Genomic DNA, 11,539 nt, shown 5'->3' on the forward strand with positions numbered 1-11,539 from the left:
AAACCCATTTTTTTTCCACCTTTTTTTTTTTTTTTTTTTTTTTTCTGAAACAAAACAAACTCGAAAACAAAAACCACTCTCGTCCAGGTCCTCTCTCTCTCTCTCTCTCTCTCCTGTTCTAATCTCTGAAATCTTGGAGCTGAATTTTTCGAGAAAAGAAAATAAAAGAAAAGAAAGGAAAGGAAAAGAATCTGTTTTTTCCGTACATTGTTCGAAGCGGATCAGTTCTGAGAATCTCATTTTCCTTCTCTCCGGCAAATTTTTCTTTTTTCTCGAATCCTCCGATCTCGGAGCTCCTAGCGGTTTATGTCGCTTAAGGTTCGTGATATTTCCCTTTCGTACATGGTTGTGTGCTTGAGAAATGTTGGGATTTTGCGTGGATCTGGTTGTGAAGGTCTCGTTTTTTTTTTTTTTTTTGCTTTATACGTTTGCGCTGTTGGGAATTGACAATGTAGTTTGGTAATTTGAATTCTGGAGCTTCGGATTTTAAGAATTGAGCTTTTTTGGGATTTTTCTTCCTGATGGTTTCGGTATAAGATTAAAGATGAGAAATGGGGGTTGTATTTGCAATCTACTTGTTTTCTTTAAAGAAGAAGCAGAATTTCAAGTAATTTTAAACGAAAAAGAATAAATTGACTTTATTTGAATGTAAAATTTGCTATGTGAAAGTGTGGGAGAAGAAAAGCATCTACTTTAAAAATTATTTATTATTTTTTAATTTTTATTCTTGCAATCTATAGAATGAAGCTTAGCCGCTTAGCTCAGGGATTTTTTGTAGTTGTATTTATAGGAAGCAACATATTTTGGTGCGAATAATTTACTGTCACATTTTTTTTTAAGGCGTATTGTAATTCAGAAGAAAATGAAGTAAAAATTCTTATCCCAATTGAAAACTTGGTTGCCTAGTTAAAATGAGGATGGTCCGTAATGATTCGGAGTTATGAAGTATGGTTTTCAGTTGAGAATTTTGCTATTGATGTTATTTGATATTACCTATGTGGCACTTATGAACAATCACGTGGTGATATGATAGCAGATTCGTGCCTCATTCACTTTTTCATTTCTGTTCCTTATTTGTTCTTAGGTTTATGATTCTGTTTCCCAGTAGCTCCATGCATAGGATTTGATCATGGAAATTGGAAACTGGGTATTTTTGTAGGTTTCGTCATGAACATCAACTCCCAGCCACACACAAGTGAAAATGGAACGTATGATGAAAATGCTGGAATAGAGGAAAAGTTTGGCAACATGTCTCAGGGTAAGTAATATCTGATGTGGGATAATCTTTGTTTTCTTATAGAGCTGGTAGCTTTGGTAGCCTCGTTCTTTATGATCTACATTTAAACTTGAGTTCATTATTCGTGTTTAGGTTATCAAATATCATCTCTGGTGGAGTGGTTAGATGACATGCTTCCTCATCTGAGGTTGTCACCGGAAGCATCAAGGGAGGAGATAAGGGTGTCCTTGATTGATGGCACTGTTTTGTGCAGTATTTTGAATAAACTATGTCCTGGTTCGGTAGAAATGGTAGTATTATTACTTCTGTTTGAAAATTTGTTTTGTAGTCTCTTAATATTTTTGAATAAATTTAATTTACAGTATGTAATTGGCATTTTGTTTTGTATTCCAAGTTCATTTTTTTTCTTCCATTTGTACTTCTACCTAGGTTGCCAGCTCTGGTCCAGATGCCACTAATGTTAAAAGGTTTCTTGCTGCTATGGATGAATTAGGTTTGCCTAGCTTTGAGATTTCAGATCTAGAGCGGGTATGTAAAGTTTCTTTTTTTCTTTTTTATTTTTCCCTTTTTTCTCTCTCCCCCCTCCCCTTTTCAGTGGTTTATGTTCACTGTTTTTGTTTTTGGCTTTTTGGGATTATTATTATTATTATTATTATTTTTTCTCTGGGGGCCGTAAAGCAGTTCTGGAGTATTGCAGTCTGATTTCATGGCAATAGTTTTATGTTGAATTGCCATACTCTAAAACCTTAAACCACTAATTAAGGTTAGGTATTATGTTATGTACAACTTCCCAACTTGAAATTTATTTTCAGTCTTGAACCATTATTTGGTACGCAATTATGGTTTGTACTAGGATCTTTCCTAATTTTTGCCCCTCTTAGCTTCTCTCAAGGTGAATAATGGTATGAGACTGTTTGCAGGGATCTTTGGCTCCAGTTTTGCAATGTCTTAGTACACTCAGAGCAGCTTTTGATTACGGTTCTGAGGAAGAGAATGATGAAACTCATTCAAGAAAGAAATGGGATTTGTCAGAGGTAGAATCATTGAAGGGTATGGATTCTTCAGGAGTCCAAAATGGAGGCGGAATGCAAAGAAGTTTAACAGATTCCTCTCCTGTTTTATTAGGTATTCTTTTTGGTTACTTTAAAAGGGAATTGTAAGGTGGGAATGGAGAGAGGAACCTGCATTTTATACACACTTAAATTTATTATTTTGTTGTTTGGTGTATGAATTTTTGTATTGCTTATTTACTCATTCCTTATATTTTTTCCCTTATGTTTTAGAACCATCACCTGCTTTTGTGCAAGTAATTGGACAGAAGGTTCATGAGGTGTTATCAAGACAAGGGTATCATGCAGATTTCTCTGATGATAAGATTTTGGAATTCATTAACTCACATAGTTTGGACGTAAGCTCCTGAACTTCCGGTCATAATTCTAATTTTTTGCTCAGAAAATGTCAACTTGACAATGCTCATGTGTGTTTTGATCTTTTGCGCAGAACACATCCACTCAATCTTTCTTTAATCTGGTGAACCAGATTTTGGAAGATAGCATCCAAACGAAGAATGGGGATCTTCCTAATGTATGTTGATAATAGATGCAAGAATGAATTTCTAATACGGTTACCAACTTGAATTCCTATTTCCATGCTGTGCATTTTGCCCCCTTTTTTTTTTTTCCTTTCTCTAACTTGTTTTATCAATATGTTGCTCAGCGTGTTGCGTATCTGTTGAGAAAAGTCATGCAAGTGATTGAGCAGCGAATCTCATATCAAGCAAACAAATTCAAAAATGTAAAATGCTACTGTAGCTCTCTTACCAAAACACACAACTTTCATAAAGTGCTATCAGTACTGAGTGTTTGTCTTGTTTCGTGCTTGTAGCACAACAATCTCTTTAAGGCTCGTGAGGAGAAGTATCAAGCAAAACTCAGAGTTCTTGAAACCCTTGCGATGGGGACAACTGAAGAACATGAGGTAGTTCAAACACAGATTTTAGTTACACGTTCTAATTGAATAGTTGACTTTTAGTTATTTCCCTAATTTATTAAATAAATTTATTTTTAACTTGTATAGGTTGTCTTGGATCAGCTTCAGCTTATAAAGGTGATGGCTTGTACTCTGAATTCAATTTTTGGACTTTCTCTAGCTTGTTCACATATTAGCTTTTAGAAAAAAGTTTGGTGGTGCTTTTTGCTTGAATTCTTGTTTTCTTGTTTGGTTTGCCCAATTCATACCAGATACTCTAACATCCATTCTGAAAAAGAATGATTCTCTTGACTTCATAAACTAAAAAAAAAAAATACAAACTAACATATTGTTAGCATGTATGATTAAAATCAATGATTTTGCTGTTGGCTAACATGATTCCATTATTGTAAATCCTAAAAGGGTTGTCAACCAACTTGTAATATTTACTTGTTTGTACTTGTGGAAATGGAATAAACTTTGATATGCAAAGTTCAGTGCTTTTTTTTTAAATTGTTTATATATTTTCTTAATCGTATGTTTGTGTATACAGTCTGAAAAATTAAAGCTAGAGGAAAAGAAAAAACTTGAAGAGAATGACGTGGAGAAAATAACGAGAGAAAAGGAACATCGTGAAAGTGAGATTTCAAGACTTGAACAAGAATTAGAATTGACTAGAAAAAGACACGAAAGTCACTGTTTGCAGTTAGAGGAAAATGCCAACGAGGCAAAAGTAGAGTTCGACAAAAAGTTAAAAGATTTTGAGAGAGAATTAATCGATTCAAAGAAGAAGGTGAAAGAATTAGAATCCTTTGCGGAATCTAAATCAAGGCGATGGAAAAGGAAAGAGCGTACTTACCAAAGCTTTGTAAACTTCCAATTTGGAGCATTACAGGTATGGCTTAATTATTATGACTTTTTAACTTTATAATGTGTTTATGTCGATTCTCAAGGTTTATTTAATGATGGTATGTAGGAATTAAGAGCTGCACTAGAGTCGACAAAACATGAAATCTTGAAGAACAAAAGAAGTTGCTCCGAAGAATTCAATTACTTAGGTACTTGACCTTTGCTTGCTTGATTTATTTAATGGTTTTTTTCTCTACTAAACTTAAAAGATCGTAGGACAGGGTTCACCTTTATTATAATAATCTCTCTGAGACAAACTTGAAGCTAAATACTATGAGTCTGGCAACCTTACCATACCACCTATATTATTCGATGATTTAGTTTGTTTCTTTACCCTCTTTTTTTTTCCCTCCATCCGTTGGTGTTTCTTTCCTTTGTTTTTTTTTTGGCTGTTTTATTCTTCTTATGTCTAGCCATTTCATAATGCATATGTATTTTTATATCTACAATAGGTTTAAAGCTAAAAGGACTTGCGGATGCTGCTGAAAATTATCATGTAGTTCTTGCAGAAAATAGAAGATTGTACAATGAGGTTCAGGATTTAAAAGGTACATTGCTTATCATACTTGATGGTTAACTTTTCAGCTCCATGTAATTCCTGCTTGCTAGCTTATCATTTTTGTATATGTATCTTCTTGCAGGTAATATTAGAGTGTACTGTCGCATAAGACCATTTCTTCCAGGGCAAAGTAAGAAACACACTGCAATAGAATACGTTGGAGAGAATGGTGATTTAGTCATTGCAAACCCCTCCAAACAAGGAAGCCATAGGCTCTTCAAATTCAACAAAGTGTTTGGTTCTACAGCTACCCAAGGTATTAACTTCCCGAGCTTACCTAAAAAATAATTTTCAAGATTCTGCTTTTGTTCTCCATGCTATTCCAACTGCCTTTTGCTTTTATTAGTACTATTAATAATGAGACATATTGCTTATGATAAATGTCTACAGAGGAGGTTTTCTTAGACACTCAACCATTAATCCGATCTGTCCTTGATGGATACAATGTATGTATATTTGCATACGGTCAAACGGGGTCAGGAAAGACCTATACAATGGTACGTGATTTGTTAATATTTTCTCACATTTTGTATCTACGATTGTTATACTTTTGTTCAACACGTCTCTTTTTCTATCCCAGAGTGGGCCTAGCATATCATCAACAGTGGACTGGGGTGTCAACTATCGAGCACTTAATGATCTTTTTCAAATCTCTCAAAGCAGGAAGAGCTCTATTGCTTATGAAATTGGTGTTCAAATGGTTGAGATATACAATGAACAAGTCCGTGACCTACTCTCAAATGAGAGTTCTCAGAAAAGATATCCTTCATCTCTTTGTCATGTATTTTCATTTATTATCTTGGTTGAATTAATTCATGATATGACATAATGCTGCTTGGTTATTGCTTTTATTAGTTTATTTATATTCTAGTTATTGGTTATTTGCTTTATTTTGGTATTCTTTTTTTCCTTTAACTTGCACACACTTGGGATTTGGAGTACTACCCAACCAAATGGGTTAGCTGTCCCTGATGCAAGTATGCATCTTGTTAATTCAACTAAAGATGTCTTGGAGTTGATGAATATTGGATTAATGAATAGGGCAGTTGGTGCAACAGCCCTGAACGAAAGGAGTAGCAGATCCCACAGGTTTTATTCTCCTTACAAAGGCTTTTTTTTTTTTCCCACTCACTTTGGCATATTGAATTTATCCCTGAAGCATTGTCTCTTCTTGACAAAATGATGCAGTGTTCTTACTGTCCATGTTCGTGGCACGGACCTAAAGACTGATACCCTTCTACGTGGTAGTTTACATTTGGTAGATCTTGCTGGTAGTGAGAGAGTTGATCGATCTGAAGCCACTGGAGATCGACTTCGGGAGGCACAACATATAAATAAGTCACTATCAGCTCTTGGAGATGTGATCTTTGCTCTAGCACAAAAGAGTTCTCACGTGCCATATAGAAATAGCAAATTAACTCAAGTCCTTCAGAGCTCTTTAGGTAATTTCTCTTTTCCGGTTCTCAGTTTCAATAATATTGTATACTCATTTTTTGTGCTGCACGTACCTAGTTTGATTCTATAACGCCAAGTACTTTTATTGAAGATTCATTTCTTTAAATCTGTTATATCCCTTTATCCTTATTGTAGGTGGTCAAGCGAAAACTCTTATGTTTGTACAGTTGAATCCTGATGTAGAATCCTACTCTGAAACTATAAGTACTTTGAAATTTGCGGAGAGGGTTTCTGGTGTTGAATTAGGTGCTGCACGAAGCAACAAAGAGGGAAGAGACGTTAGAGAACTCATGGAACAGGTTTTATCTCTTTTCTTAGACATGTGAAATTAGCTATACTGGTTTTCCACCTTGTAAACTAAAATCTTAAATATTATGCCCCCTTACAAATTAATGGTATTCACTTACGTTCAGTCTGAATGTGGAATATTTAATACCATTGTATTTCTCAATTTTAAATTCTTGATCTGTCAGGTGGCGTCCCTTAAGGATGTGATTGCGAAGAAAGATGAGGAGATTGACCAGTTGCTGAAGGCCAATGGCAATGGCGTGAAGCATGGTATGAGTTCACTAAGATATGGATCTTCATCTCCAAGAAGGCAATCAATAGGGACTCCTCGACAGAGCCATAGGAAAGGATCAGCACTAAGTGAAAAAGCTGCTTCTGATATGGACAATTGTTCAGAATATAGTGAGAAACAGTCTGAAGCTGGTTCGCAGCAGTCGGTCGATGACTTCAGAAATCTAAAGGAAAATTCCACTCAGTCGAGTATGAGAAGAGATGCAAGTCAGAATTTAAATGAGGACTTTGAGCTCTTGGGCTTTGGAGATGGGGATTCAGAGGAGAGACTGAGTGATATATCTGATGGTGGTCTTTCAATGGGAACAGAAACCGATGGTTCCATAAGCAGCGTTGTGGAGTACACTCTATTCCCTGAAGTAGCAAAACCACTGGAAAACACGAAAGCTGATAATGGGCAAGCTGAAAAGCGTCAAACAGACTCCATACAATCTAAGAAAATCCAGACAGAGACCAGTCAAGCAGAAAGAAAACAATCTGAGAAAACCCAGACAGAGACCAGTCAAGCAGAAAGAAAACAATCTGAGAACACACAGAAGTGAGTATTTTCTTTTCTCCTGGAAGATATATCTACAGTCCCCATTTTGCGATTGATGATGAATGGCTGAATGAACTTGTCATATTTGGTTGTCCAACTATGCTAAAATTCCCATTCGAATGACCTCCAATCCTTCTCCGTCCTATATCTAACGACTCTTCTTTGCTTCTAACATGCGAATACTTGGTTTTGAGAAAAAAAAAAAAATCATTTGGCTCGGCTAGTTATTATTGGACCTCCTTTAAATGAAATTGATATATAGTTGTTTTTATCTGTCTGCAAGCAGGCTAACTCTACCATCTAAACTCCCAAGGCCTCCTCAGAAGCTGGCGTCAATGAAATCATCTCGATTGTCATTGTCCCGAAGTTCCTCAACCTCGAAAGTTTTGTCCAGTATGTCATCTTCTTTTCTGCCTCTAATTCTAAGAGTTCTGACCCCATTGATGACTAGTAGTGGTAATTTGTTGATGCTCAACTCCATTTTGTCTTTATGCATGCCAGGTGCTAAGAAACCCACTGCTACTGCAGGCAGCTCCTCGGCAACGAAGTCTCTCAGAAAATGGCAGTAACTGGCAATTTGGATAGCAGTAGATTTGCTAGACCTGTTTTTAATGCACCATTGTTTTAGGAAGCTAAGGTAGTTTGTATTTCCAATTCTTCTTCTGCTGCTTTCACTTGTCTAATATTTGAAGAGGCAATTGAAAACCTGTAAAAATATGCACTTCAAGGGTCATAGTGTAACTTATTTTTTATGGGTGGTTTTAAAAGTAGTTGAAGATCCCTGAGTGTAAGCTGCAATTCCTTTTGGTGGGCATTGCCACTGATTAAGATCATCCACTTATTGATCACAAGACATCTGATTGATAGTATTACTTACCATGTGAATATTGTGTCCCGCTGTTATCATAATGGATTAACGGATTTTTTTTTTTTTTTTTTTTTTTTTTTTGGGGTTTTTTTTTTTTTTTTTTTTTTTTTTTTGGTGCTATCTTATTTGTTTTTGTTGTTATTATCATTGTCAAGACTAATGTAGCGTTAGTTTTTTATTGTTTCCTTAGCATCGTCAAGGACTCAAAAAGAAGGTGGGCAATAAAAGGGTTTCCGTCTGAACTTGTTTTGTAACATCAATTCTTTTATTGTGTTGCTAATTGCTTTTTGCTCGAAAGTGCATGTGTTACTACTTACCTCTAGTAGTTTTTGTTCTTGTAACGGATGTATGTTAAGGATTCTCAAATAAAAAGAAAAAAAACAGCTTTTTCTTTTTGCGTTTTCTTTTTATCTCAACTTTTTTTTCCCCCTAACACAAGTTTTTATTTTTCCTTTATTGGCTACAAATGCACTTCCATATATTAACTAAGAATTTCCAAAATATATTTTTACCTTTTCCATCTCTCTTACGACTTCTTTTCCCCCTGATTTCAAAGTTTTTTTTTTTTTTTTTTTTTTGAAATGGATAATATATTTCAAAATATTAAAGGCATTATAAATACTAATTCATACACACATCCATTATAGGAAACACGACACCGTAGATAACCGGTTCCATAAGTAAACTCGAATGAAGCTTCAAGAAAAAATAGTGTGTATCGGACTCCACGAATGGAAATCACTCAAAGAGGTACTCAAAAAATCAAGCACACACATGACTCTTTAACATATTCTCTATAGTTGATGTAAACAATCCGATATATCAAGGCCCTGTTTATTTCATTGATTCGAGTTTAAAATTCGAGTTTCGCTATAGTAAAAAGCTCTCTGAAATAATCACATCTAACTTTTTTACTACAGTAAAAAGTTCTCACATAAAACCACATCTCAACTCGAATTAAAAACTCGAATCAGCGAATTAAACGGGCCCCAAGAAACTCATAGCATCGATAAAAACCGTAAAAGAATCTATCGGGTCTTGAAAAAAAACAATAGCCCAAACTAATTGGGGTAAAAATCACTCCTATTACAAATGAAAAACAAAATCCCGAGCTAAAATACCCCCAAGAACTGTTTTATGGGATTTAAGAATACCCCCAAGTGGTGCACAATTCTCTTAAATTCGTATACCAATCATCTAAAATATGAACTATAGACTGAATGTACAGGATCACTAGATGTATACGAGCATTTGTAAACAAAAGTAGTTTGTCCAAAATGTGTACTTAAAATGCGTGCTTTCACATTATTGGTTCATCAAGATCAGAGTACCATTTCTTTAGGGAAGGAAGCTTCTCCAAATTCAAACGAGTCCAAGAGAAAAAAAAAATGAAATACAAAAGCAAAAATCCAAAAAAAAAAAAAAACTACAATTCTTAATCAATCTAAACCACATTAGGACATTAACATAGCATTATTCCTAGTTCGGGTTTACTTGTTTATATATATATATATATATATATATATATATATATATATACACTCTCGCTTAACTACTTGATGTGATAAAAAGTTGTCTAAATTTTCAGAATAGATATTTAAGGGATTGTTTATTTCACCGATTCGAGTTTTGTTACAGTAAAAAATTCTCATAAACAGTCACATCTAACTTTTTACTATAATAAAAAGCTCTCACATAAAGTCACATCTTAACTCGAATCAACAAACTAAACGGGCCCTAAATACGAAGAAAATGAGAGTTTGGGAACCTATTGTTTCAATTTATAAATTAGGAACTCTAGTGCCATATGTTTAATAGAGGTTCAATAAGTATAAACTTTATTTTGATATTTTCATCACTTATTAGAAAATTTGAAAATCATCACTTATTAAACTTTATTTTGATATTTTCATCACTTATTTTGATATTGCAAGAACATGCAATACTTAGACGAAGAAATTAAAGTTTCATTATTATTCTATTTATCACATAAAAGAATTGTTTCATTATTCTCCTCTTTCAAGGTTCAATTCAATGGTTCTATTTTACTTTAAAAGTTTACGAAGATTGGAGCAATGATATACATTATTAGAATTTTTTTTTTTTAGTTTCATTTTTTTATTTGATTTCTTGTCAAATTTGTAATTTCTAAATGGTAGATTTGGAAGATTCTAGAAGTTTGTTATTATATATATATATATATATAAATAAGAATCTATGCTAGAGGTGCTGGATATGTCGAAAGAGTAAAAAAATTTATTTATTGTGGAACTCGATTTTGCTTCTTTGGTGGAGTTATATGCACACAAATTAGACAAAAAAACATTAAAAAATTCTCTAAATTCCCTAAAAAAATCCTTTAAATTCTTTAGTAGAAGTGATGGAGTATTTGTTTAATTTGCTTATTGTGATGGATTTTTTATTTTATCGATATTTGTTATTTCTACAAGTTTCAGTGGAATATTTTGATAATATTTTGATCTAACTTGGTGATCTCTTTGTTACCCATAACAAGTTATAAAGTGATAATTGCCTTTATAATACGTGATAGAATAGTTGGACTACTTTAGTTGCAATAAGATCAATAATTTAGGGTATATATGATATTACAACTAATGCTCATCATCTTCATCATAAATAATCCGTTTGCCCCTAAATGACTTGACCCAATAGGAAAATCCTAATTTATTGAGGCTTTCCATACAATTAAATAGAAAAATGGAGAATGAGGAAAATAGGTCCAGATTTGAGATTAATTAAAATTAATAAGCTAATAGTTTACATAAGTTAATAAATAGACCAAATTACTGTTTTTGTTCATAACTTGTCTGGTTATGAACCATAACTTAACAAGTTATTGTCCATAACTTATCTGGTTATAAACCATAACTTGACAAGTTTTTCCATAACTTATCTGGTTATGAACCATAACTTGACAAGTTATGACATATTAATTTCTATAATTAAAAAATGATCTATATACTTTTTTAAGCTTCTCATATTGGTATATTTTCTACTATTTTCCTAAAAAGTCCTAAAGAAGCCCACATTAGTATTTAATTAGTATTATAGACAAATATGAACTAACGGGTGGTTTGTATGATATTCTTGTAGTTGAGGTAGCTCAACAACTTATAAAAAATCGAGACGAGGCAACATGAAATCAGTCCATTTCTCAGAAACATTTATAAATTAATCCTACATAAAACTCTAACTGCTAACTTCCTTTGGAGAAAAAAAAAAAAAAAAAAATGGTTTGTATGATATTCTTGTAGTTGAGGTAGCTCAACAACTTATAAAAAATCGAGACGAGGCAACATGAAATCAGTCCATTTCTCAGAAACATTTATAAATTAATCCTACATAAAACTCTAACTGCTAACTTCCTTTGGAGAAAAAAAAAAAAAAATATATATATATATATAT

At 33.5% G+C, this 11,539-nt stretch overlaps 1 protein-coding gene across 2 annotated transcripts; it reads left to right on the top strand.

Annotated features, from left to right (window-relative positions):
• The first annotated feature begins 102 nt into the window (after positions 1–102).
• Positions 103–8,333, top strand: LOC21407021 (kinesin-like protein KIN-14J). Of its 2 annotated transcripts, XR_002903631.1 has the most exons (23): positions 103–318; positions 1,160–1,258; positions 1,370–1,527; positions 1,667–1,765; positions 2,158–2,362; positions 2,521–2,645; positions 2,738–2,821; positions 2,954–3,031; positions 3,122–3,214; positions 3,314–3,343; positions 3,759–4,100; positions 4,182–4,263; positions 4,567–4,662; positions 4,756–4,929; positions 5,064–5,170; positions 5,254–5,432; positions 5,598–5,762; positions 5,862–6,115; positions 6,264–6,427; positions 6,602–7,245; positions 7,532–7,638; positions 7,747–7,882; positions 8,304–8,333. XR_002903631.1 is itself a non-coding variant. In XM_024176041.1 (22 exons), exons 2-22 carry the CDS (start codon positions 1,168–1,170, stop codon positions 7,812–7,814), a joined length of 3,345 nt encoding a protein of 1,114 aa, XP_024031809.1. In that variant the 5' UTR covers positions 103–318; positions 1,160–1,167; the 3' UTR covers positions 7,815–8,158. The 2 variants fall into 2 exon arrangements, 1 of the variants encoding a protein (XP_024031809.1); XM_024176041.1 differs by lacking the exon at positions 8,304–8,333 and having other exon boundaries at positions 7,747–8,158.
• Positions 8,334–11,539: the final 3,206 nt, after the last annotated feature.

Source organism: Morus notabilis, unplaced genomic scaffold (genome assembly GCF_000414095.1).
Source record: "Morus notabilis unplaced genomic scaffold, ASM41409v2 Scaffold297, whole genome shotgun sequence".
Lineage (NCBI taxonomy): Eukaryota > Viridiplantae > Streptophyta > Magnoliopsida > Rosales > Moraceae > Morus > Morus notabilis.

Excerpts from the sequence above, each read along its gene's own strand:
- LOC21407021 (XM_024176041.1), top strand. The coding sequence starts at position 1,168 with ATGAACATCAACTCCCAGCCACACACAAGTGAAAATGGAACGTATGAT. Across the intron at positions 1,528-1,666 it reads GTCCTGGTTCGGTAGAAATG|GTTGCCAGCTCTGGTCCAGA; the intron begins GTAGTATTATTA and ends ACTTCTACCTAG. Across the intron at positions 1,766-2,157 it reads AGATTTCAGATCTAGAGCGG|GGATCTTTGGCTCCAGTTTT; the intron begins GTATGTAAAGTT and ends GACTGTTTGCAG.